Source organism: Zootermopsis nevadensis, unplaced genomic scaffold (genome assembly GCF_977971745.1).
Source record: "Zootermopsis nevadensis isolate Lab colony 2312 unplaced genomic scaffold, Znev_1.0 Znev_ptg000013l, whole genome shotgun sequence".
NCBI classification, from domain to species: domain Eukaryota; kingdom Metazoa; phylum Arthropoda; class Insecta; order Blattodea; family Termopsidae; genus Zootermopsis; species Zootermopsis nevadensis.
The window spans coordinates 3,908,791-3,935,232 of NW_028259145.1; the positions used below are offsets into that span (position 1 = coordinate 3,908,791).

General features: G+C 37.1%; 3 protein-coding genes and 1 long non-coding RNA gene across 8 annotated transcripts; 2 read left to right on the forward strand and 2 right to left on the reverse strand.

Moving 5' to 3' along the window:
- Positions 1–19: 19 nt before the first annotated feature.
- Positions 20–2,803, forward strand: RpS29 (ribosomal protein S29). Its single transcript, XM_087348832.1, has 3 exons — positions 20–181; positions 600–699; positions 2,618–2,803. The coding sequence occupies exons 1-3, from the start codon at positions 120–122 to the stop codon at positions 2,624–2,626; spliced, it is 171 nt and encodes a 56-aa protein (XP_087204958.1). The 5' UTR covers positions 20–119; the 3' UTR covers positions 2,627–2,803.
- Positions 2,404–12,401, reverse strand: LOC110836953 (uncharacterized). 3 transcript variants are annotated; one of them, XM_087348830.1, is made up of 5 exons: positions 6,329–6,940; positions 6,000–6,194; positions 4,826–4,999; positions 4,200–4,384; positions 2,404–2,850 (listed from the first exon to the last, which is right to left on the reverse strand). In XM_087348830.1, the coding sequence occupies exons 1-5, from the start codon at positions 6,480–6,482 to the stop codon at positions 2,839–2,841; spliced, it is 720 nt and encodes a 239-aa protein (XP_087204956.1). In that variant the 5' UTR covers positions 6,483–6,940; the 3' UTR covers positions 2,404–2,838. The 3 variants fall into 3 exon arrangements, with proteins under 3 accessions (XP_087204956.1, XP_087204957.1, XP_087204955.1); XM_087348831.1 differs by lacking the exon at positions 6,329–6,940 and adding an exon at positions 12,290–12,401 and having other exon boundaries at positions 2,404–4,384; XM_087348829.1 differs by having other exon boundaries at positions 2,404–4,384; positions 6,329–6,953.
- Positions 12,402–12,425: 24 nt separating this feature from the next.
- On the forward strand, positions 12,426–24,621 carry LOC110836957 (uncharacterized). 2 transcript variants are annotated; one of them, XR_015535160.1, is made up of 2 exons: positions 12,426–12,560; positions 17,997–24,621. It is a non-coding gene; the product is annotated as an uncharacterized LOC110836957 (long non-coding RNA). The 2 variants fall into 2 exon arrangements; XR_015535161.1 differs by lacking the exon at positions 12,426–12,560 and adding an exon at positions 17,174–17,312.
- Ttc30 (tetratricopeptide repeat domain 30) lies at positions 13,364–25,818 on the reverse strand. 2 transcript variants are annotated; one of them, XM_022078694.2, is made up of 13 exons: positions 25,679–25,818; positions 24,527–24,592; positions 24,012–24,221; positions 22,763–22,888; positions 20,436–20,571; positions 19,054–19,218; positions 17,887–18,155; positions 17,119–17,315; positions 15,884–16,094; positions 15,574–15,749; positions 14,884–14,979; positions 14,231–14,343; positions 13,364–14,059 (listed from the first exon to the last, which is right to left on the reverse strand). In XM_022078694.2, exons 1-13 carry the CDS (start codon positions 25,727–25,729, stop codon positions 13,929–13,931), a joined length of 1,947 nt encoding a protein of 648 aa, XP_021934386.1. In that variant the 5' UTR covers positions 25,730–25,818; the 3' UTR covers positions 13,364–13,928. The 2 variants fall into 2 exon arrangements, with proteins under 2 accessions (XP_021934386.1, XP_021934385.1); XM_022078693.2 differs by lacking the exon at positions 25,679–25,818 and adding an exon at positions 25,085–25,253.
- Between the last annotated feature and the right edge of the window lie 624 nt (positions 25,819–26,442).

Sequence of the window (26,442 nt, forward strand, 5' to 3'; positions counted from 1 at the left end):
TGCTGTTGAGAGTATTCGTATGCTAGGAACTGCGTCTGGTTCTCTGCATTCTACAATCAACGTCCACTTCGGTCTTCTTCACGTGGTGAAAGTTGAGACGTGGTTGGAAGTAATTCGAGATGGGCTTTCAGAATATTTGGTATTCGCATCCGAGGAAATATGGACAGGGTTCGAGATCATGGTGAGTACTTACAGTGTACACATGTTACGTATGAGATGTGTTACAGTTTAAATAAACTGAAAGTAATTTGCGTTGAGGTTTTACTGAAGATACCAAGCTATGAATTCTCATGTAATTGATGTGTTTAGGAAGTCTTAGAATAAATGTAAAACAAAATAATTAAAACATGTTGTTGTGTTTCTATTTGAGAATCTGTAATGCATGCCTCTTGCATCATCTTGATAGTGTGTCTAATGGGTCACAAGACACCTTCAAAATTGGTGTTGATACTTACATCTTACACTTAGTGAACAGCTTTGCAAATTGGAGGATGTGGGGTGATTTATGTTGATTTGGCATAGAATGAACCTTTTATGAACTCTTATTTCAAATTATTGTGAGTACATGTTGCAGGTTATTAACAGTGATTTTTTTTCAGCCGATCTTGTGCCAATGGACATGGTTTAATTAGGAAATATGGCCTGAATCTCTGTCGACAGTGCTTCAGAGAATATGCAAATGATATTGGTTTCAAGAAGGTAATTTAGTGTTTAATATAAGGCTATTGAAGTTTGGTATCAGAATTGGAATGAAGTAATCTTGGATGATAAACCATGTGGGCATGGAATTAGTTTCCAATGTTTCAGAAACTCTCAGAATTCATTCGTTTTGCTTCCATCATCAGAGATTGGTGTTGTGGTTGTGACTGCTTGTTGTGGATGCTGAGGGTAGTGTGATTCACTCTGGAATGTGGCTGCCACGATATTTAAATGAGACAGGGCCATTAAAAGACACTGGAAATACGGATCAGTAATAGCCAGCATCTTAGGCTATCTGCATGAATGAACTGAGCCACTGTCGAGAGTCAGTATTATTACACCTCATGTGGCACTTCAGTCGTTCTTCTGCCTGTCTTATCCTCACTTCTCTGATTAATTTTGTTATTGTAATTTCATGTAAATTTGTGTCTGTTTCCCATGATCTTTGCCCAGTGATTCTAAATACTGTATGATTATGAATCACACTTAGAACTCTTGTGGTTGTAAGTCATAAGCATACAGTATACTGTACCACAACCATATTTATCTTTTTTAATGCATATTCAATGGATTTTGTTATTCTGTAAGAGAACGTAAGCCTGGAGTTGAGGTATTGCCATATGGGTCATGTTGAGGATGTGTTTTAATTGTAATCATGGAAGAAAGGGTCGACTACCTTTTAACTAATGGTAACAGGTGGTGAGAAGAATAGTTTAGGGGAAAAGAGCAATGACAAATCTGGAAAATATTGTGAAAGATAAGGACATTACACTAAAAACAAAAATAAGAATCATCAAAGCAGTGGTCTTCCCTGTAGTAACTTATGGATGTGAAAGCTGGATAGTGAGGAAGATGGAAAGAAGAAAAATTGATGCATTTGAGCTTTGGACTTGGAGGCGACTTTAAAAGTGCCTTGAACTGCCAAGAGAACAAATGGATCAGTTCTTGAGCAGATTAAGCCTGACTGTTCCCCTGAGGCCACGATCTGCAAATTAAGACTAAAGTACTTTGGTCATATGATGCGAGCCGACAACAGTCTAGAAAAATTTATAATGCTTGGAAAAGTGGAAGGTAGTAGGCATAGAGGAAGACCCAGGATGAGATGGATTGATGGAATCAGGGAACTCTGTGGAAAGACCATGGAAGAACTGAGGACAGTTACTAGAGACAGAAGAGGATGGAGGGATTTTGTTCATAATGTCACTAGGGGTTGGCCCCGACTCAATGGAACCTGAACTGAACAGGTGGTAGTTCCTTTTATTTAAAATGGAAGCAGAATATGGTTCCCTTTCATTATGCAGCATGGGCTTGAGAATATGAGTTTGCTCTCTGTTCCCTGTTGTTTCATTCACAGACAAGAACACCAAGGCCAGAGTGCCACCTGTGGCTCTAAATGTAATGGAGTGTCACATTACACATCACATCAGCCCCTGAAGGTGGAAGCAGAGGCAACTCTGAAACATTTTAAGCTGATTTCATGTTGACGTAGCCGATCACCCAAGAAGTGCCCATTGTATTCACTGACTGTAAAAGCTTGAAGTATTTTTTCCCCCTTCAGTATTAATTGAAATTCTGGTGTTTTAATACTTGTTTGTGGGTGTTTTTAGCTCATAATAGACATTCATTAATTGTGCACTGCTGGCATTGTACCTGAGTTGTTCAAAATCCACACAGAAATAAAAGGAAGAAAAGAAAAGCCTAAGATTTTCTACAGTAACTTTATTATTCATTGTCACATTACAATACAGAAACGTTGTGTCCTGCATGATTGTATTTGATACTTAAACTTGTATGTTTATGATTAGTGTTGGAAAATTGCATTAGCCATGAACTAGAAGCAGTACATGAGTAAATATTTACAATTTAAACATGTTTGGTACACAACATTTCACATTTGCACCTTTCTGTTCTTTTCTAGTTGGACTAAATAGTGTCCGACTCTTCATTGAAGATTGTTCATGGAAGAGATGATAATGCAACGTCAGCATGGGACCCCGGCGGGCAGTTTGTGTTTCATTTGTTTAAATTGGACATTTTCTGAATTCCATATTACCACTCTTGCTTAATGGCTTTTGGTCAAGAAATAAACCTTTAGGCAAGTTGAGTGTTGATCATTTTTATTGGTGTTTATTCTCATCCTCATCCCAATCTCTGCAATAGAAATGTTAACAATTTTGTTTTTATTGTGTGTGCCAGCACGAACCATTCTGTCTTAGTCAGAATTCTGAGTCTGTATGTGGAGAAGCCACTGATATTCTGGTGGTTGAATTTACACAAGTTATTGTACCTGACTTTGATGGTAGATGGATGGTATAAGAAACATGCAAGAGAAAACATTCCTGTACACCATCATTAGGCAGTCCCTTACCCCCTACAGTACAGATCAGTTCTGTGTAAAACAGAAAAGCTCTATGTGTACAACAGTGGTCACCAACACGGCGCCCGTATTGTTATGGAAAGAGGTTATACTGAATAATGAAGGTCGTTCAACCACGAACATTATAAAATCAAAGCACAGATCTCGACTTACTGACGCCCATCTTGATGATTGTTTGCGAGCAGCAGCATCATCCTACACTCCCAAATTTGATAAATTGGCCGATGAAATTCAACGCCAAACATCACACTAACTTCCCACTTGAGTAATAATAATTATACTCATAAACTTACGTATTTTTTATTGAAATGGTTTCTTGTAACATTAAACGTGTTGTTTTTTGTATTATTTGGTGTCCATAACTTATTTGTCCAGAGAAAAGAAAATTTGCCTTTGTTAATTGGTTGGTGCCCACCACGATCTCATAAACTCTCAAATGTGCCCGTAGGCACAAAAAGGTTGGGGACCACTGGTGTACACAGTCCTCAAGAGGATTCCATCTGGTCCACTAGTCCTAAATCTGTTGATGTACCCTCACCAGAAACAAATATTTTAGCGTTGTATTGCTTTGGAATGAGTGATTGTGATGTCATAATCACTTGTATTATAAATGTAAGATAGTGCTCTGAATTTTTTTAGGACATACCAGAGTTGGAATCATTAACCGTTAAGCTAACTCCTTTGTTACGTGTGTCGTAGCTCGGGTGGTTAGTTGCCAGCTTCTCACACCGAAGGCCTGGGTTTCTTCCCAGGATAGTTCATGTATGATTTGTGGTAGACAGTGGGACAGGATTTTATCCAAAACCTTCAGTTTTCTCCTGTCAATATCGTTTCATTATTGTTCCATGGGTACTCGTATCATTTGGACCTGTGGGCAGCTACAGTTCCATAGACAAGTCACCCTGTCACAACAGCAGCTCCTGTACACCTGTGTTCAGCCCAGTCTAAAGACTAGATTTGTGATAAAGTGCTCCCATTTTTGTTGAAATCCCCAACACAAGATGATCTCTTCTTGTCAGTTTAAAATGAATTTAACAAATGAGGTCTGCAAAATTATATTGGGGTGTTTACTTTGGCTTACCCAAACCAGTAAGCCCTTTTCATGTTACAGGGGGGCTCTTACCTGTCTAACTGTTGCAATCAAAGCTAGCAGAGACTTCTTGGGTGGTCGACAGAATTTCTTGCCTTGTTCCTGGCAGCACAGGTTTGGGAAACAATCAATAGGAGTTCTACAGGGTTTGGGGAAAAGATCAAAAAGTATCGGTGGTGGAGGGGTACATTGCAGGTAAGGAATTGTGCTTCTCAAAGCTGTGGAAAATAAAATATATGTTAACACCAGAATTTTGTGGTCTTAGTATATTTGGCTTTCAATTAAGTCCTTCATATCTAACCTGGAGGTTCCTTTGCATAAAAATAATTCAGTAATGAGATAAAATGTAAGCAGAGAAAGCGATGCAAGTTTGTTACTAAGGACTTCTGTCTATTTCTGAGGTTAATGCATGGAGCTTTATGTCTGTGCCCCAACATAACTATGGAATGTTGCATTGAAATTGGGGCAAGATTACTTTTATCTTACAAGAAGTTATGCTAAAATATATCATTTCAATTGTTATAGTCTTTGGAAACGGCACTGTGATGAAAGAATTACGGCAATATTTAGTTTTGTTCTGTGACTTTTATGTAAACCAGCTATTAAGAACAAAAACATTATAATATAACGCTAAGGTGATGGGAAAATGTTTAACTCACAAGAAAACCCTGTAGACTCCTCCCATTGATGCGTTGAAGTTCGACAGTAGCTGTATTGTCCATCTGGGCAACAGATACGAGGCCAGCAGTCTGAATCGTTGGTGCAATTCTTCACTGGCAGAATTTCAGTTACTGGGAATGTTGGACAATCTCTAGGGATGAATCCCAACAGTGCTACCAAATAAAAATGCTTATTAATCTGGATTTTTATTGGATATGGAGTGTATTATTGAGTAATTTTTATGGGTTGAGTTTCACTCGTGTCTTCGTAGGATTTGAGGTTTTCACGGTGGTGAGTCTGAAGATGGCTGTCTTCTGGGTTGTTGCGCCGTGTAAGAAGACAACCATCTTCGCACTCACCGCCTCTAAAACCTCAAATCCTATGAAATTAGTATTGTTTTGGCTTTTGAAGAGCGCCCATGTTGCCAGCTGCACCAACGAGGGTTTCTGACGCTGAAAGCAGGGATCGGGAGGAGGAGCTTAGCCATGCTTTTTTATATATAAGCAAGTCATTTTTGGGGTCTAAAAAAGCTGTCTCGCTACACGCCATGTAGGCGCTTAGGGGAAGAGGCATAGCTCCTCATTCTTAACCTCGGCACTATATACAGGGGGCGAGTGGTCAGCGTCGCCCTTTACCCTCAGGGACATTGGACAGGAGGATGGGTGGGCCCCAGAGCCGGTCTGGACGCAGAATAAAATTCCTCTGCTCCTATCAGGGTTCGAACCCCGATCGTCCAGTCCGTGTTCAGTCACTATACCGACTTAGCTACCACCATTTGTTGGGGTCTAATGGACTATATTTCATTGTCATACAGATTCAGCCTGAATGATCTTTGGCTTTTTGCCTCCAGCATCCACGACAACTTGTGTAGTGTATTAAGCAATTCTTCAACAAACTACAGTTAGTAAGAGCAAGCCGTTAGTATGTTCAGGGGTTTCCAAACTCCCTACTAAGCACTACAAGATCACCCGCACAGCCAATCTCTATGCAAAGCCGCTTGGCCACCCCGAGGCACCTTGGGCCGGCGAGTTTTGGGACAATGGATGATGCAACAGCAGAACAAAGGTATTCTAATTTTCTTCGTTTGAGAGGTTAGAATGCACTGCAGATAACAGCATTTGCAAGCTAATTATTCTGGGTGTGGTACTCGTTCCAAAGTATGAACATTCTTACGTGTGTGTATTGGTTTTGGGGTAGGTCTTGGCACGCCTTTCCGGCAACGCAGCTTTCCATCGACATTACAGCATAGTTCACCAAGAACATCACAATCTTTATTTGTCTTGCAGGGCAAGGAGAAGATAGGCAACGTGGCTGACACAGTGGGACATACAGTCTCGTCCTTGTCTTTCACTGCAACTTGTTTTGATACTGTAAGAAATAAACAGTTGTGTAATGAAGTGTTTTAAATATCTGTGTTAGATGCTGACGATTCAAATGCACAAGATTATTGCCGAAACAGTCCACTTTATTTCCCCAGCAGTATCCTTTGTAGATTAAGTAACCTCTTTTTAACTTTGCCCTTGTTTTACGTAGTTCTACATATGGTGGCCAGCCTGTTTGGGATTGACAGTGATCAGGGTGTGAAATTGACATTTTCCTTCTCCTGGTTGGAAGTCGAGATTTTGTGAAACTTCCATGTCGCGTGTACTCGACCATACTGCTGTTGCTTACATAAATTATAATAATTAATCTAAGTGTAAATGTAAGGGTAGATGGTGGGATTCAATGTATTAAAATACATGTTTGCTCAATCAAGGTCAACCTAATACGTGAACTGAGAAGTTGTCGTTCCTGCTTTGTGTTCGATGCGTACTGGGTTCGATTCTCGCCCGAGAAGCAGGATATTTCTGCTAGTATTTTTCATATTTTCCTTGCCTCGCCAGGAAAATTATGGAATTGTGTTTCAGAGCTGTTCATTTTGTCTCCGACCACATCTTACTCAAGTCATCATCCATACTTAATTCGACGGTATATAATTTATGTGATTTAAACAACATTACTAAATAGACTGTGAAACTACAGTCAACCAATTGAATGTAAAAAGTCCCATGCCTTATAACGACCCTTGATATCGATTCAATAGAAATATGACAATACAGAAAGTTGGCAGGTCAGATTAAACAGTGCTGTCAACCATGTCATCGCCAATTTTCACTTTTATTTTACAAGTAGGTTTGAAATAAAAAGAGTTCCTACGAAGTTTCAGTTTTATTGTGTCTAAATCCCTTGATATTAATTAATTATATTAATAGCCTGTAGGATGTGGCAGTAATTTTTTCACAGATATGTAAATATTTCCATTACTTAAAACGTAATAAATACAAAATTTTGTATCTAGGTGTACTTTTGTTCAGGGAATGGATTGGTGCATATTTTGTTGTATCAGCTTCCTTAAAAAGAATAAAAACCCTGTGGGAATACATTAAAGATAGTGAACCTTTATCCAATACAAATGTACTAAAGAAACTTTTTTGCAAATTATCCAAAAGCATTCTGAAACTACGCTGTTGTTGTCCACACCTTCCATACAACGGTGGTTCTGGCACTGTACACAAAAAAAATTAAGTGAATTTGGCACTTACATTATTTTAATGGCCATAAAAATGTCACAATGTGTTTTCTTCTCCTTAAATTATGTGCAGTGATGTGTCTGATGTACCAGTCACTTTTGGACGCAGCAGGAACATACTCTCCATGACATAATTGCCTTGTCTGTACGGAAAATCAGTTAAACCTGTCACGGTCATCATAAGTAGTGCAGTGGTGAAAGTTATGCAGACCTAAGTGTCAAGACGTACCGTTACCTTAAGACGCTTTTATGTCATTTCTGTTTATAACTTTCACTTAACCATGAAGTGAACCTCTTACGAATGAGGAAATTTACGTCAATACATGGATTTAAACTCGCTGAAGTAAGGTAAACGAACTTAATTCCTAGGAAGTGTTTTAAGTAAAACACCTTTCAATAATGGAATTAAATTCTACTGAGACCCTTTCATTTTTTGCACGAAGTGAAGTCGAATCAACTCGAGAACTACTCGATGGATTTGAATGAAAAATTTGATGCGGAGGTTGTGCCATTCTGCACGACCTAAGAATCATACTTTTTAAATACCCTGGAAACGGTGATAACAAAATGACGGATGAGGAAAGGTCATGACGTAAAACTGTGGTGCTGCGATCTGGTAGGCAAAGTGGGAAGTATAGAACATGGCGGATATAATACCTGTAAATGTAAAAAAACGCATGAGGATTTCATGTGTATTGCGGTACGGAATACACTTTCTAAGATTGTCTTATCAAAACCTTGTATCTCTCTGTATTTGCGATCGTGTATATTTTATTGAAAATCCAGGTGCCATAAAAGAAGGGGAAATTCTTGACTGTTAGCTTATCAGGACCTCTGCTTTATGGAATTATCCATTTGCAGAAATATTCATTTCGTAATCTGCGAAAGGAAATCGAATTAATTTATCTGTTTCTTCTTCCATTACATTTATTGATTAGGCCTCTGGTCTATTTCGATTAAGACTCAACTTCCGATGCTGTGAATATTTTTCAGACGTGTGGTAGGACTCTGGTTACTGCCTATTGCTACGAAACAAACTTCTTTTGTTTTGTTCGTTAATCTTGTGCGTGAAGTGGGAGTCGTGACATTTTTCGAAGTTCCGGTCACCTAGTGCGATCGTCGATTTAAAAAAAAGGTCCCGTTTGCGTGATCTTCGATTAACTAATTATACAGTGAATATTTCTGTGATCTCGGAAGAGTGAACACCAATGAAGTCTGGCCGATCCATAACACAGAAGATCACTTTATACTGCGCTGAATGGAAAACTCGTCAGTGTCGACAACCGAATGCCCGTGGAGGTGATTTCGAGTGCTGACGGGAAGATTTATGTAAGAAAATGAAAGAAAGATACTTTGGTCTTATGGTTCCTTATATCCGAGGCAGGGTTTAAAATATGGGCAAATGCTTACGTAATGTTTCAAAGGTGACTTAATCACATAATGTAATGTTTTTAAATGCTTCCTATAAGGACGTAGAGTCTACGTTATCACCAGATGGGAAGATGGGATAGCTGAGTCAGCATCACGAGTAGACTACGGGCTGGACGACCGAGATTCGATTCCCGACAGGGAGATGGATTTCTCTCTCATCCACTTCATCCAGCCTCCTCCTATAGGGTGGATATGAAGGGGCTTGATTCTGGTGACAAAGCTGGCCAACCTTTTCTATCGAGTGTTGAGGTTAAGAATGCGTGGAGGTAATACCTCCATTCTCCCTAAAGTCTTTATCGCTCTGGACACTTCATCATGACTGTGCATTAAGCGTGGGAACAATTTTACCACACGATCACTTCCGCAGTTGCAATTAGAACGGACTGGGGGCCACGTGGTTTCCCTGGACAAGATTACATTTTATTCCCACTTTCGCTAACGGAATTAGAACCCTGGCCGCCCACTCCCGAGCCTGTCACTTAAACAAGAAATACATTATACCACTTTCCGGTACAACAGTTATGCGAAACGATCTGTTTATTTCGGTTACGAGATCATAAACACGGAACACGAGCTGTGATGGCGAAGAATGCATTCTCTTTCATTTTAATGCGTGTAGCTGAAATGAATACTCAGTTCCTCATGTCCTAGCTAAAACCTAGTTTATTGAGAACAACTCTCGAGAAATAACTAGCAACAAACACACATAACTTGCAGCTTTCGCTGCGACTAACGATCATAAAATCCTCTGGGGCGACCAACCACGTCAACTCGGAACAAAAACCCGAGTTCTGCGACTTCTGTTCCGAGCTGACGCCCCAGAGGATTGTACCAACTAGTATTATTATTATTTAGTGTTCTGTCTGACGACAGGTCTATATGAACAGGATCCTTCCATCCTTTTCTCGGACTGGGACCTGTTCATATACGTTCTTGGCAGATGATCCAGAAGTGGTTTGCCATTGCCTTCTTCTGTGTGTGAATGGAGTAATTGATGGGATGCCACTGAGAAACCGGGGAAGCCCCCGGAGGAAAACTCCGTGTTGCCTAGACCACGGCCTTGCCCAACACAAGTTATAAATTCGGGCACCGCCGGGAATCGAACCCGAGACCCCAGGATTACAAAGCCAGCGTTCTAACCGCTAGACCACCTCATCTTATTATTATTAGTGTTCTGTCTGACGACAGGTCCATATGAACAGGATCCTACCATCCTTTTCTCGGACTGGGACCTGTTCATATACGTTCTTGGCAGATGATCCAGAAGTGGTTTGCCATTGCCTTCTTCTGTGTGTGAATGGAGTAATTGATGGGATGCCACGGAGAAACCGGGGAAGCCCCCGGAGGAAAACTCCGTGTTACCTAGACCACGGCCTTGCCCAACGCAAGTTATAAATTCGGGCACCGCCGGGAATCTAACCCGAGACCCCAGGATTACAAGGCCAGCGTTCTAACCACTAGACCACCGTGGCGGTCACCAACTAGTAAGAAGATTTTTATAATAATATCATGCAGATATTTACGGTGAGGTTTTTCACGCCTTGGAATAGAAGCTGATAAAAGATTAAGTACTTACACTTTTTCACATAGATCATACGCCGACACCACGTTTTAGAACGGAATATAGCCCGCAATACTTACTGCATGAAAGATAAATGAAACCATCGAACACTTGGGCAGAAAATTACCTTACCAGACGTCGGAGTTAGATTGCAACCAAACCCTACAAAATTGTAAGTAAAAATGGTCCGAACTATACCAAATCGTATGGGTAAACAATGGGAAGTTTCACGAGAAAATCAAGCTGAAATACGACGTCCGCCTCTGCTCTCAGGTACATCCGAAAGCTGCAAATTTCGCAGTCCGAATGTCATCACATTCCAACCAAAGTATCTTTGTACATTAGTGACGGGAATTTAAGTAGGGCTTGTCAATTCCATTCTTCGCGAAACTCGTCAGAGAATAAACTGAGAGTTTCCACCCAAAGTTGGCTTATGCGGGAGAACCTCTTACTTCAGCAACCTGGAAGGCACTTGTTCCCTCCAACAAGGGCGGTCTGAAGTCACCAACTGTTGATCTAGGAGAACTGATACTCTGTAGGTCAATTGAGGCTGCCCGTAAATTTGCAACAAGGTCGACGCAATTAGTGTCAAATACTACTGCCTTGACTGAGGTTTTCCACGATTTTCCTTACTTTTCCTTACTTTTAAGGAAAATGCCAGGGTATAGTTGGAAAAGCAATCGATCTGCCTACTCTCAATTACGGACGCCCTAGGCCAAAATTATCATCGTTTTGATGATGGAGGCAGCAAGCAGCTCTGAAACGTCGGTAGACTTTTACCTTATCACATGACTGCTGTAACTATGCGCTCTCATTTCGCCCACAATTAGTCAAGTTTACACATTATTTTAGTTTGTAATTAAGTTCATGCTAATCTGCGATCCGATAACTTTTTCATTTAATTAATCCTAGAGTTTGGTACAGCCTTCGCTTGACAGCGAAGTATTACAGTCAGAAGAATCTTGTCTGTGATAATGAGGTCACCACGTAAAAGCTGTACTGGCATAGGGTGCACCATTTCAAATGAAACTAAAAAACAATCAGATTCTAAGGGACAATAATGTAATCAAAAGGACCGCGACACTCGAGTTATTGTCACGCTCGTTGCTAGGTCGTCGCGCAAAAGTTGTGCAGGTGCAAACATGGTGTATTCACGAGAACGTGTGTTCATTCTCGAACATGGCTTCGCATTGTTATCGTTTACTGCTGTTCGTGAAGCATTTAGCAAAGAGTATCCTTTCCACGAAATACCTAACAATTCAACAATGAACCTACTGGTAACAAAACATCGGGACACAGGAAGCGTTTACGACACGCTGCGAAACGTTAAAGGAACACTGATGTAACAAACACGTGGTTTGTCTTGTTATATTTGTGTTACAATGCTTACAAATACTGTTGTAGTTAAGGTTGCGTTTTAAATTGAACACCGTGTATTAAAAGTAGGAGAGCTTTTGAGAGATCCATCCTACACCATGCATCACTAGATGTTTGTGTGGTTATGTATTTATTGAAATTACTTTGTATCCGTGTTAATTAATGGCCGAATGTATACAAACTGTAATTGTCTTGACTTTTATTCTGTTTCCAGTACCAAATCTCTTCCCTGACCATTAAGTGGGTTCAGAGTTAAAATATTTAACATAACACACAACTTCCGCCTAATGTGCTTCCTTTAAGTATAAACTACAGTACGCATTAGATATGGTCTACAAATAAATCACTCTGGGTACCAATACATTATTTTACGTGTATTGATGCATATTATCACACAATATACTTAAACCTGCAACTTCATTATTACCTCACATAAATAATGCTCATGTAATAAACTGATTTAACAGATAAATTTAATTTTCACGTACCGGAAAAGAGATGTCAAACCTCAGCCAATGTATATACCTGAATTGTCTGCAACTTCAGTAAGATTAGTGGCTTCACTCTGCGTTGTAAGCGATAACAGCAGCAAAGATGCACCGAAGAAATTCCATTGATGAGATTCCAGCACGGCCATCTGTAGGCCTCAGCGGGGAAACAGTGCCGAAGCAAGTACTTGTGAGAATAACGCGATCTACTTAAAAGTTGCGTACTTTCACCGAAAGTGTTTTTTTTCGAATCCGACTATACACCTACACTTTGACACAACGAAGCATGAAGAAATTAGAAGGGAAAGGTTAGTCGCGTATGAATATTATTACAAGAAGTCTATGTGCTTTGATCGCATGAGGTGTTTCATATAAACTGTGATAACAAAAACATCAGATAACGTTATATTAATGCTTATATGACTGCATGTACAGTATTATTTATACTCAAGCATCATGAACTCAGGCTATCACTAGCAGTGTAAATTACTCTTACTGAAGTGGCTGAATAACAGAAAATCTGGACATACAATTTGCAGCTTCATTTGCAGGAGCATGCATTTCTTATTATAACAACTGTACTGGGTAGGTAGACAGTCAACACAACCTCTGGGCTTCCCTTTTCTCCCATCAATATACAAAATTTAGACCAGCTCTATATATATATATTCAAGATAAAATATTATGTAATGTGAATATGATATAATATAAATAAATATGTACAAGAAAAATACTAAAGTTATTAAATTTATTTTTAAAAATTCTGCCTGCTTCAAGTACTGAAAAGAGGAAATCATTATCAATTGCAATAAAGTGTTTAATAATAACGAATTCATCAGCTGAAAGGAGCCCACATGAAATCAGTGACATTTTTATATTATTTTTAACACAGATATGTGTTACATACCTGAACTGATTTTGTTATGAACAAATATAGATAAATTCTTTACGAAGATCACCGGATCTGATTATTTCCATTGATTCTTTAGTTTTCTAATGTTTTCTGCTGGTGCTTTTCAGGAACAAAACCCTCATGCTTGGCAAGAACCGACTGTCCTATTACTTCCTACAGACAAATTTTATCCACTAGGTGACCATCTGCATTCTTAAATTAAAATGCCAAATACAATAGTTTTATTAACTTGCTTACACATTAAGTATTGTTTAGATACAGGTGCAAGAACAACTTAAAAACTCATGTTTCTCAAATCATAAAATGCAGTTCGGTTCTTCTTACATGACAGTGACAATATGGTTACTACCTTTTCAGTGTCGAATATATTTCTCACTGCCACTGTCACAATGATCAACTACAGATATATTAATCTTTCATTATACTTAAATATTATTTATATAAGTTTTCCTTTCACACTTGCTCCCACAAATGGCAGGTACCATTTGAAGCAAACATAACCTCTCTTACTTCAGTCACAGAATAACTTAACATTCTCTCAAATGTGATTCAAATATTCATGCAGCAAAGTACAGAATATGACAAACTGAAAAACATAATGATTTTTTATATACAATGAAAAGAGGCATTACTATTCTAACCTAAAACACTGGTGATACTCTGGATCGGCCATTACTGCTTGGCCCACAAGTCTAATCTGACACTTGGACGTGAATTAGGCTAAAACATATTGTCTAGCCTAATACATATACAAGAATTAACGTCAGTACATCTGCAAGCGCAACAGCAGAGCCTTTAGAAGTCTGGCCTCATAAGTGACTGTGTTCTTACCCTGATGTAGATGTGACTCTTCAAGAGGCTGTTCAATAATGGTCTTCACATCTTTACCATACGCTGCAATCATAAAACTAATTAGTAGCACGATATATTTACCCTCTAACTGGAAAGGCTTTTGTTATGTAAGAAATACCAGGCAATTTTAAGAAAGAGCAACACTTAACAAAGACTTTTAAGAGAAGAAATTGAGACCATAATTTTTTCCATTTATTAAAGTGCGATACATACTTTCACAGTGTTCCAGAAATTGAACACACTCCTGGAAAACTGAATCCCTTGTTACGATCATATGCTTTGCTAGATTTTCGATAAGTGACAGGAAACATCTCTTTGCATAGAACCTGAAAAATCATATTAGCACAGTAAAATATAATTTTGTTTATTTTTGTGTGTGCATTAAACCTCACCAAAATCAATTTCATTTACAATATATTACGGTCACAGGAGAAACAAAATAAAATGATAATGAAGTACTGAATCAAATAGTTAAGGCTATTTTAAGGGCCCTTAACAAGATCAGAGATGCACAATGGACCCTGCTGAGGTCTCAGTGCCTGGAGTGTTGTTCCCCCCCTATATCAATACAAATGCCAAATAATGTTTAAATGTTTGGTCCCTATGTTAAAGAAGACACAACTCTTCTCCATTATAAAGATCAATTGGTTAATGTTGTTGAAGGAAATAATTGTGACAAGGAAGGCAAATCTTGGCAACTATCAGTTATAAATGTGCTACAAAAAGAAGAAACAGTTAGTTAGACCGAATGAGTATCTCCTGAATACACAGCAAATATTCTATCACAGAGCCAAACTTGCTTGGTATACAAAAAGGAAAATTTTCACTACATTAAACAGTAACATTAAAGAAAAGAGAGTACATACCATGTGTCAGTGCCTAGCTTCTTGTTGTATGGCTCCAAACTTTTTATAACACGTGAGATTCCAAATTCGTAATTCCCCTTTGCACAGTATAATGTTCTGAAACAATAACAACTATGCAATAAAAAATTGATTTACTCATCATTTTGAAACTTTAGGTCCAAATACATACATCTGTACTGTTAAGATTTCTTTAGCTACAAATACAGTGTGGGTAAAACTTCATAACTGAAAATGTAGAGATGCACTGCAATTACAGAAATCATAATAAAACTTTATGAATTTCTCTGTAAAATTTCCAGTGTTATATATTCAGGGAACTCTTTTTGATCACTGAAACTAAATTACTATGATTTATTATTACTTTGAATTTTGATTAATGTGGAACTTTTTTTTGTTTTTTACGTAGTTTGATATCATTTAAAGTGCAATGACAATATGACTATATGGTGAATAGGGAAGGATATGGCTGGAAGCAGTCATGACCCACTTTTGACACCAGAAGCTTGCAGGTCTCAGAAAAACTATAACAGACAGCTTTGGATACTCAGTTTCCTGCCAAATGTTCAAACCTGGACCTACTAGGTACAGAAGAGGATACCTAACAACCGCATTGTGTGGAATTTTATCTAAATTGTAGATCATATATATTTAGATAAACAGTAACTGCCGATATTCTCCTAAAAGTCTCACCCAATTACAAGATTTACGATACATAAGTGAAACAGTTTTTTGTCTGGATCATCATATGCCAAATGTTCCTCTTCTTTTTCTATCTTCCTCATCATCTCTTCTGCTTCTTCATTTTGTGAAGTCATGATGTATGAAACACAGAGATTTGCAAGAACAATAGCACTCACGTTCAGAATCTGAAACACAAATCACATTACTGATGTTATAAGTAAACCGAAAGGAAAGATAAGAACAGAATAACAGGCACAGTAATAGTCGCTTATGAAAAGACAGAAGTAAATGTAATATGATCACCATATTATTTACTTACATTATCATAATGTTTTTTAACAATTGGTTCATAAAAACCTGTAGCTTCCTTAAATTTGTTCTCCTGCATAAAGAGTACATGAGCAACATTTAGCTTCCATATATCATTCTCATTGCAGAACTCCACAGACTTGCGAAAAATCTTTTCAACCTGAGCATAGTTTTCCAAATCCCAGTATATTTTAGCCTGTGCCATCAGCACTGGAATATACCTGCATGAGGAAAAATATGACATTATCCAAATTTTACTTTATTTCATACAAAATTTCTGAGGTAAACAATAAAATAATGACACTCTTATTTAAGTCATATACATATGAAAATAACCATAATGCAATTCAAGCCAGAATAATTCTGTAATGATATAAAAATAAATATTATCAAACACATAGATTAGTGTTTAATTAATTCTTTAAGGGGGCTCATACAGTAACAAATGTTTAAAAAACAGTTTTTGTTTCATGTTCTTAAAAACAGATCTAATCTTTTTTATATCTTAATTGCGTCATGTTTGTGTTTTATTGATACAATATTTTTATTTTCCGTCTATACACAAACTTAAAATAATGTTGTTTAAAATTATCTAAAATTATAACATTCTCAGTAGACACTGCATCATGTTACATTTTTTGTATCGACGACATGTTTCAATGTGTATTACATCATCATCAGGTCTATCAATTTTAATATGTACTACAGTTTTTAAAATATATTAAAATTGATAGACCTGATGATGATGTAATACACATTGAAACATGTCGTCGATACAAAAAATGTAACATGATGCAGTGTCTACTGAGAATGTTATAATTTTAAGTAATTTTAAACAACATTATTTTAAGTTTGTGTATAGACGGAAAATAAAAATATTAGATCTAATCTTTCTGAACATGTCTAAAAATTTACAGTTTAAAATTCCACATAATTTCTGAGATACCAAAGTTAAACAATTTAAATGTTTTACATAATGTAAAACCAAAATGATATTCTTCAAGGAGAGAGTCTGATATATAAAAGACAAATTTGTATATCTGAAGAATAATGAAAACTAGGGTCAAAAGAAATAGTAGCATGTAAACTTGACATTCATTACTCCTGACAGGAAGAACTGTGCTAACCAGCAATTCTGCACATGAGGCCATGTCCAGCAACAGTGAGGAAACTGTGTAATAAGCTGTCACACCCTTTTACAAGACACTATTCTAGCAAGTTCATACTAAACGATAAACTGATAACCTTTCTAATGCATCTTCATATTCGCCTACAGCTCTTTTTACAGATTCATCATCATGGTTTTGTCTTGCTTCCTGCACCTGTTTGGTCAGCTTGCGAAGTGTTTCGGTATGCTTGGAAGCAATTTCATCAAACTTACGATATGCTTCCTCGGCTGATGTCTGTTGAGTTATTAGAGCATCCAAGAAATTGTAGAGGTACTGCAATAGGAAAGTAGGCTAAGACACATTTATTTAGAAACACAGAAAAAGAAAATTATCCTTCTAACATACAAAATTTAAGAAACAAATTTTTATCTGGAGGAATTTAAACATTTCCTGACACTCTTATTACCATCAACAGAAAACTTTGTAAACTAAAATGGGACAAATGGGCACATTAAATTGCAAAGTCACTTTCTATGAATCAGGAATGCCTAAACATGGTGTCATGTGTATGTTCAACTAGTTGTGGTCACTGAGGGCTTCTAGCAGCTGGCCAGCCATGTGATTACATCACCCTGACTTTTCCGCAAGTTTCACACACATAACAACAGCTTACATAACCACCTGTCTGCAGACAGAGAAATTGAGAAGCAACTATAACTCTCAAATAGATATGGGGCCTTTATACTGTCTCCATCTTCAGACCAGAGTTACTACCTAGAAGATCAACACCGACATCTCCTCTGCTATGAAAACCTCAAATTTAAATACAGTTTCTTTCATGATTACAGTACTTTCTCCTTTTTGTGAAGAAGTAAATGTGTTAACAGATATGCTGGTTACTTACTGGCGTAAGATATTTGTATGTGAGGTGGGCATTTTCTGCTAGAACATCAGCTGCCAGATCATAATACTCATACTTGCAATATAGAAGAAGTAAGTTTCCAAATGTTTCAGGAGGAAATGGATTCTGCTGCAGCAGGAACTGAAGTTTCTCAAAGCCTTCAGTAGGTTTAGTTTCCATGTTCATCAGTGCTTGGTTGTGGAGTGTAACAGCATCTAATTCTTCTTCTGAGCGAGGTGGCATGTCTGTGAGTGCTTCTCTGGCTGATTCAACTGCAGACAAAAACACCCACTGTTCACAGGTACGGATGACGCAACTACAGCTCGCTGCAAACCAGCTACGGCCACTGGATAAATAGCTAAGTGCAGAGTCTATTCCTATGAATAACAACATCTGGTGCAGTGTCGCTTAAAATACTTTTCGTCAAATGTCCTATTCATTATTTATTTTCTAAATCAAGTTTGAGCCATTTAATTAAATTAATTAATTTCCCTGATGCCACTGATGATGACCTCTTGAGGTTGAAACGCATATGGCAGTAGTGTCTTTTTTATAGTGTTAATAGTTGTTTGTTTGCTTATTTATATTAGAATATCAAAGTGTAAGAATAGTAACAAATACAGAACAATTGTTACAAGTGTTATTGTTTAATTCTTTCAAGTGCACTAAAGAAAAAATCATAATCAACTGTAACAGTGGTGAAATGAAAACTTTTATTGTAAAGAACCCACATGGAAACAGTGAAATTGTTACAGCATTAAAGGATAAAGTAAAATCATGCTTAAAATGCATCATACTTTGAAAACATATGGAGTCGACTTAAAGTCCAGATATTCTTAACCTCAGAATTGGATGTGGGTGAGTGGTCAGCTTCATGCTTCAGCCCCCTTATTCCCAGAGAAACAGCCCTTGGTACACATTGTATAGGTTGGTTAGGTCCCAAAGCTGTATGACAGGATGAAGAAGAAGAAGAAGAAAACAATCCTACTGCTGGGATTTGAACCCTGGTCATGCAACACATACATAGCCATTCTACTCAGTATTTATTCAAGCTATGTCTACTTTGCTGCTACATCATAAATTACAATTGTATTTTATGAGCAACAGAACAATATTTTGCACTCAAGCTATTCACCTTCAAATAGTCTATCATATGATCATGCTACTTACAGTTTTTGAGATGATATTCAATGGCTGCTCTCAGGTTGAAGGCTTCAATAAGTGCAGTTTCATGCAACGTGAGAGTGTTACCAACACTTCTCATTTCGATACCTTCTGTTGTCATGCCTACACTTAGTTCAGGGTGTTCACAGATCCCACGTTCAATTATATCGGCTGAAATATTAACGTTACAAATATTTACTTGTACGCGAGTACATAAAACTGTATGCCTGCTAATTTAAGCATACAATTATTACCTTTATGGTGTTTCTTAAATATTCAAATATCTCTTACAATAAAGGCCTAGAAAATAAAACAGTAGATGAAGGATGTAAATGGACAAACAAGCAAGGGATAGTATATCCTCAAAGACAAAAGCAACAATGCTACCAAGAAAAGAATCCTCTTCCTGCTAAATACATTTTAAGAATTCTTACTCCCAGAAGTCTGTTTCTTTTTATATATTTTCCCACATATTCATATTAATTTCCTTATTCTTTGTATAAAAATGTTTATATAAAGCACAAGAGAATCACTAGCTTCGAGACCTAGGGAAATAATGGTAATTAACAGGAACCAGAAAAATCTGTTAAATTAACACTAACTGATGTTGTGATTTAAAAAATGCATATGCCAACTTTTTAATAGCTAATGCACACCTCAATATTCACTGATATTTCAATCTCAGAAGTCTCTGCCCTATTAAAAGTAGTATCAGCCTCATAAATGGATAAGTCTGGCCACAATATATATTTGGGCATAGGTACTGGCAAACAACTTGGAATGTGGTGACATCGCAGTTCTAGGAAACTGATAGCAAATCAGTGAAAACACATCTGACTGTGGAGTTGACTGCATCACTTGAACTACTACCCACAATGTAAACCTGAGATCTGAGATAAATGTTTTCAGCATAGTGTGGCCAAGACTTCCACCACAATTATTATGAGTCATTCACACAACAAGCAGTTTACCCATATCTTTAACCAAAGAAGACCATCATATGAGTTTGTTATATTTGTAACAAAAAAGGGACAAAAAAGTATAATACATTCTGTATGTTCTGTAAAATTGAAGCCAAATCCATCTAATAGCATGGGGCAGAGTCCTTCTTTTATAAGCTGATAGTCACTCAGCAACTCAAGATATTCCCTACTTTTCCCCCCCAAGAGCCCACAACTGTATTCTGTCCATATCATCATGCCCTCAAACATTCCTTTAAAATCCATTTGTATCCACCCATCTATCCCACAATTAAGTCAGAATGCATAGGGTTAAATATGAGTTTCTTACATAGATACCATGTCATGAAGTTATCTGGAAGATACAGATAGCAGGTGCTACACATGAATCAAAATGGTGTATGCAAAAAATTTCAATGTAAAACGTACATATGTGTTTCAATGCAGGAGCATATTCCTTCAACCTGTAATAACAGAGAGCAACATTGTAGGAAAGATGAGGACTGTACCCAAGCACTTGAAGAACTGTACTGAATTTTTGTAGTGCATCTTCAAAGCGACCTTCCTGGAAGAACAAAAGGAAAATATCAGAATCAACTAACAATAAATATTTATAAAAGGGAACAGGAGTACTTCTTCTAAAGAAGTTACTCTGCTGTAATACTTCCCCTAACAGTTACAAGAAAAGTCATAAATGAAATAGAAAAACATTTCAGAGAGTTAAGTTCTTGACAGTAGTGTTTGTTACAAGTATATCAACAATTATATTAATACCAGTACTTTTTCCTGGAAAAAGAAAGGTACCATAACTTATGTTTAATGACTCCCAAGAAAGGGGTTTGATCATAATGAAAGTTATTAAAATATCAGTCTTAAAATACTCTTTGGCAATGGAAAACATGATAAGAGGTTATAGTTATAAGACATTCCAAGTATGCACCATGTTGTCTATGGCTTTGTTGTCTCAACTTCACTGTTGGATATCTGTATATCTTTCGCAAAGCAGCCATAACTGGGTCAAGCTGATTAAGAGGGGGCTGAACAATTCTGATGAACAGCACTGCCAAGATAGTGTTAAGCAAAAAAAATTTTTATGGAGTCTATGAGTGTTGTCTCTGAAAAGTGTCCACATTCAAATGAAGAGATAGCAATTGTGTCAAGAGAAATTTTGAATTAAGGAGGAGATGCAATTTTGTTACATTGTGAAAAATGTCTATTTTCATACCTCACTTACTCAGGTGTGACAGCTCACACACACTTATCGTTTATATCAAGTATTTATTGACATATGGTAAATAATAAAATTCAGCACAGCACTTCTACTCTGCTCTGAAATAACTCTATCTCTAATATAAGGTGTGAGTGTGTCAGCCTCAGTTTGTAAGATGCCAGAACAATTTTGATCAAAGTAAGAACTTACAAAAATAAATTAAACTTGGTAGAATGACAGGATGTGGCCTTGAATCTCCAAAACAGACAACAGCAACAATGCTTCCAGGCAAATAGCTCAGTTTACAAGTTGCACAAGTCCTGGCCCACCTATTACTGCTTTCCACACCACCACATCTCTCATCCTACCAAGTTTCACTAGTTCCCACCACTCTTCCTACAAACAGACTGGAACTTTTCAGACAGTCTACATATGCCATAGATCTATAACAACTCAGTAATTGACACATTGTTCGTGAAACTGAATACAAAGTACAACAACAGAAACAGTTAGTGTTGTGTAACCTCAAAAAAGTCTATATAAAATTCAAATAAACATACCCAGATATTGCAATAAGCTTATCACGATGTTCTGGACTACTGGAAAGACCAAAGTGTTGTTTTTGTGTTTGGAGGTTATGGTACACACATTACATATATATGCATAATTAATCAGAATATAAAATGCATGATGCAAGTAACATATAGGTGTCCATGAGTGCAGGAAATGATAAGTATGTGTGTGTAACAATGAGAATGAGGATTGTATTTATAGTGTGTGTACTTCATGTCCTTGTGCAGACAAACTGGAAGTATTACTTTAGAATGAACTTGATCACATAACAATAGCCTACAGGCAGTGGGTAGTGACAGAGCAACTCTTATGACTGTAACATGGCATTTTCACCGAAAATATTGTGTCTAAGATGCCTGAAATGACTAGTCTTCATTATACTGCCCAACAACAAGCCAGATATTTGAAATAGTCAAAAGAGAATCTGCTATCATACCAGTGCATATTTATGCTCTAAGATGACATAAAGGGGTTCTCACTGGGCACACAATCAACCAGTTCTTCATCCTTTTATTGTTTATATTAAAGTTCAACCAACACCTTCAAATGCCCTTCTGTGTAATTAATGACTGCCTTGACTACTTTATGCATTTCAGAGGACATTAGTATAATATGTATGCACTAAACTTCCTAACCTAAAGAAGGCTATGTATTAGAGTGATGGCAGTGCAGCTAAATACAAGAAAGAGAAAATTTAATAACATCTACCATGAAAAAGATTTCGGTCTCTCTGTTGAATTTCACTTTGGATGTGTCGAGCCCTACTCTAGTCCACTGTCACCCAGAGAAACCTAACATAGTGATTTCACTGCTTTTATGATCAAATCTCTCATTCAATTCCAGTAACCTAAAATTGTACATTAAGTACCAAACCTTAATTTATATAAGGCTTTATGCAAATAATATACAGAATAATTAATATTCCATAAGCAAGGAAATTAACTTTAAAACAGTGAGTTTGAAGCAAACTTACCTTATATAGAAGACAGCCATGGTTGATTTCTGTGTCTGGATCATCCTCTGGACTGCTGTCTACAAGACTCTTTGCCCCAGCAAGGTCTTCCTCTCCATACTTTATGGCTGCTTTTAGTTTTGTAATCTACTGACAGAGAGGCAGATGCAAAAAAAACACTTCTTAGATATTATCTACTCCAGTTGCTCAAAGTTTCTATTACATATTTTGAAAACCTCCTTGAATTAACATACAAATCTTGCAATCCTTTCCAGGAAGTTGCTTCATCACCATACAGCTGTATGCTGGTCAACCATTCAGTTACATCAAGTCAACTTGTGAATTGTGCAACACATAACTAACTACCCCTGCCATTATTACTGCAAGAAGTCTTCACTAAAAGTTAATTCATATACTATAATAACTTCACACACATACACACACACAGGTTGTCCCACCTAACTCTGTGACTTCAAACAACTCTCTTATTTTAACATATACAAAAAGAAAAAAGTTTCATTCAAAATGTAATGTCTGAAGGTAACATTAAGCAGTAAAATATTAGTTATGGAACTGTTATGAAGTTCTCAACACAGGTCCACCATATCCATTCCAAAATTATGGTTTTCCTGCATATTTTGCACATGTAGCGAGATGAGTACTTCATGGACAGTTTTCTGATTATTGGATCAAACACAGTGGACATGTGTGGAGGCTACCACATTCACCAAATGTAACACTGTTATATTTCTTTCTTTGGGGAACAACAAAGGATAAAGTCCACCACAATCTTGTTGAAACAGCGAAGAAAAGGAAATGTGAATTGTATGAAAGGGGGTGTTGATACAAGCAGGGGCATTCTAAGGCTCTGTTAGATAGTGATTTTGAAATTCTGTTGGACAATAAAAGAAGAACAGCTACTTGGGATACCATTGATGCACCAGCCCATGGATCCCATCCACAAAGACCACCCTGGGCTAATTGCTAGAATCACTGCACTGCTGCACCCTTTACTTTATCTGGCCTGAATCTATAACCCTTAAGTAATTTCTTGAGGGGACAAAACATATTTAAGTCACAGTGAGAAATTAGCAACCCCATAATATCAACAATAAAAAATTATACAAAAAGCACTGATGATAGATCTCACACCCTCAGAATAAACTTTCACGCCACCATCTTAATATCTGAACTCTAAATCTTGACAATATTTTTTTATAACATACACAAGGTCTCCTTGTTCATATTTACAATCAGTCATCACAATTACCTTTCCTTGAAAAGCTGGATCATTAATCTGGGCAGTAACTTTCATTGCGTTCTCATAAAGACAAGCCTGGTACAGAGATTGAGCATAGTAAAGGTGATACTCTGCTTCTTCAGGCTGGAGAAGGGTCAGTTTCTCATAACACTCAGCTGCATTTCTGAAATCCTGAGTGTAAAAGTAGCAGAATGCCAAAAGAGACAGGCCTGCTCTTGACTGAAATGTAACATTTAAATACAATGTATAAATTCTAATTTGCCCTAACAGCATAGTAATACTAAAATATAAAACAATTGTTCTACAGCGACTCAACAAACCTGCATGCCATATACTTTTATCACATGGCTGAAACAAGGCATTAACTCCTGGGTTAACAATTTAGTGATAAGCTAGTGCAATGCCTTGTCAGCTGGACTGTGCATAATCCATGATGCATGGATGATAAAGGTTAATATTTTCTGCACTAATATTAGCACTGACACTTGTACTTATATATTTAAAACATGTGAATTTGAACTTACTGCTTGATTTGTTTCCAGTACATTGGTTAACACTTGTATTGCATCATTGTATCGTTGTTCTTTGATCTAAAAGTAAATTAAAAATATACATATTACTATGACAGTTACACCCACCTACCATCACCAAATTCCTATTTCATTAAAATCCATCTTCATATCTTCCTGTCACATTTTGAATCATCCAAGTAGCCATCCTCTTCATGGTACCCTCTAAAACTGTATGCAGGTTCTCCCCATCCAAGCTATACATCCAGCAGAAGTTAAATGAACTAAATATAGTTATACAATTCAAAGTCTACAAAGTCTGAAAGTCTATGGAAGCAGTATTTAAACAAACCTACAGAAAACTAGTGCATACAACAGAGGTAAATAGAATACAATGCATACAACATAAAAATAATTTAAGTTTGAGTATGTAACTTTGTCACAAGTGTTAAAATTCCCTTATGAAAAATGTGTGGGACAGTGTCACTACTACAATTTTACTTGAATGCAATCCACTTTACTTCAAATTTAAAGAACTGAAAATTTCCAACGAACACGTGATATTTACATTACCATAGTATAAATTGTCTTTGTATATTCTCCATCCTTGATCTGTACATTCTGAATAAACATACCGATCTCACGACGACGAACTATTTAGAACTTGAAAAAATGTTCTCTTTCAAAGTTTCTATTCTAGTTGTCATGACAACACAAGCCAAAACATTATATCGACCAATGGCAATTAACTATCGACTATCGACATAACCGATTAAATTCAACTCGTCTGCGATAAAATGGCGTGTAGGACACATCTGTGACAGGTAAACTGTCAGTACATAGACGTAGCAAAGTGTACGTCGTCACCGACAAAAATTTGTAATATACCGATGTAGCATATGCTGAACGGTGATGACGTCTACATGCACATAAAAACTATCATGCCTGTCCAGGCACACCCGACTCGCACATACATTATTTGTGCATACATGCACCATGGATTAATAAGATATATAACAATAGATGTGGAACACAATGCATGTTGTAGATATTAAAATAAATCAATATGATTACAAAGATTTTACACATCACAAACAAAGGGTTAGCATAAAGGAATATGATACAAGTACATCCACCCATTAAATACAGTAGATAAATTACACTAACCATCAAGAAATAAGAAAACCGTAATGAACATGATGGCTTATTTTCAAACATTATTCTTAAAATGCGAAGCCCACAACGAACAAAACTCAGTCGTATGTAACAAATTCCACATTCCGTAGCACAAGAATTATGTTGGAGTAGACGCAGAATTATTCACTTACTAAAACGAAAAAAATAAAAAAGTTTTGGGCGAACCCAGCCTGTTATATTGAAACATAATATAAAGGATGTTATTCTCAGGTTCTCACTGCGGCAAGTATGAAGATGGATGTCTTCAGAATATGAAGAATTTAAAGCTATGAGACAAAATAAGCAAACAGAAAACAGTAATGCGCTTAAAATAAAGAAAATCAAACTGAGTAGGGCAGCAAACTGGAAGAAATGCTGAAGAATTGCCAATCAGGGACAAAGGAAATGCGAAATTAATACAAAACTATAGAAAAGCAGGAAACGTGGACCATAACCAGAAACTAACACAGGGAAAAGCGAACAGTAAAAGATAAAGGGGTGCAACTAATATGAGGAGGAAGGACAGACCCAACTATTATGTATGCTAATACAGAGGGGATGGGTAAAATCCTGAGGAAACTCTTTTAGACTGATTACTGTAGTTAATATTGCAAAGCAAATGTTCTTTGGGTTTTGGGATTATATTTTTTCGATGATAATAAATGTTTAGCCTGCCTATCGGATGTTCAGGCCTATTACAAGTTCTGGAGGAAGAAAGGTAAGAGATGGCAAGGTCTCCTCAAATTTCCCCACAG

Excerpts from the sequence above, each read along its gene's own strand:
- RpS29 (XM_087348832.1), top strand. The coding sequence starts at position 120 with ATGGGCTTTCAGAATATTTGGTATTCGCATCCGAGGAAATATGGACAG. Across the intron at positions 182-599 it reads GGACAGGGTTCGAGATCATG|CCGATCTTGTGCCAATGGAC; the intron begins GTGAGTACTTAC and ends ATTTTTTTTCAG.
- LOC110836953 (XM_087348829.1), bottom strand. The coding sequence starts at position 6,482 with ATGGTCGAGTACACGCGACATGGAAGTTTCACAAAATCTCGACTTCCA. Across the intron at positions 6,195-6,328 it reads AAGGGCAAAGTTAAAAAGAG|TATCAAAACAAGTTGCAGTG; the intron begins GTTACTTAATCT and ends TATTTCTTACAG. Across the intron at positions 5,000-5,999 it reads CCCAAAACCAATACACACAC|CACTGTTGGGATTCATCCCT; the intron begins GTAAGAATGTTC and ends TTTATTTGGTAG.
- Ttc30 (XM_022078693.2), bottom strand. The coding sequence starts at position 25,144 with ATGTTTATTCAGAATGTACAGATCAAGGATGGAGAATATACAAAGACA. Across the intron at positions 19,219-20,435 it reads TCCTGCATTGAAACACATAT|CCGATATAATTGAACGTGGG; the intron begins GTACGTTTTACA and ends TTAATATTTCAG. Across the intron at positions 16,095-17,118 it reads TATGAAGATGCATTAGAAAG|GTATATTCCAGTGCTGATGG; the intron begins GTTATCAGTTTA and ends TTCCTCATGCAG.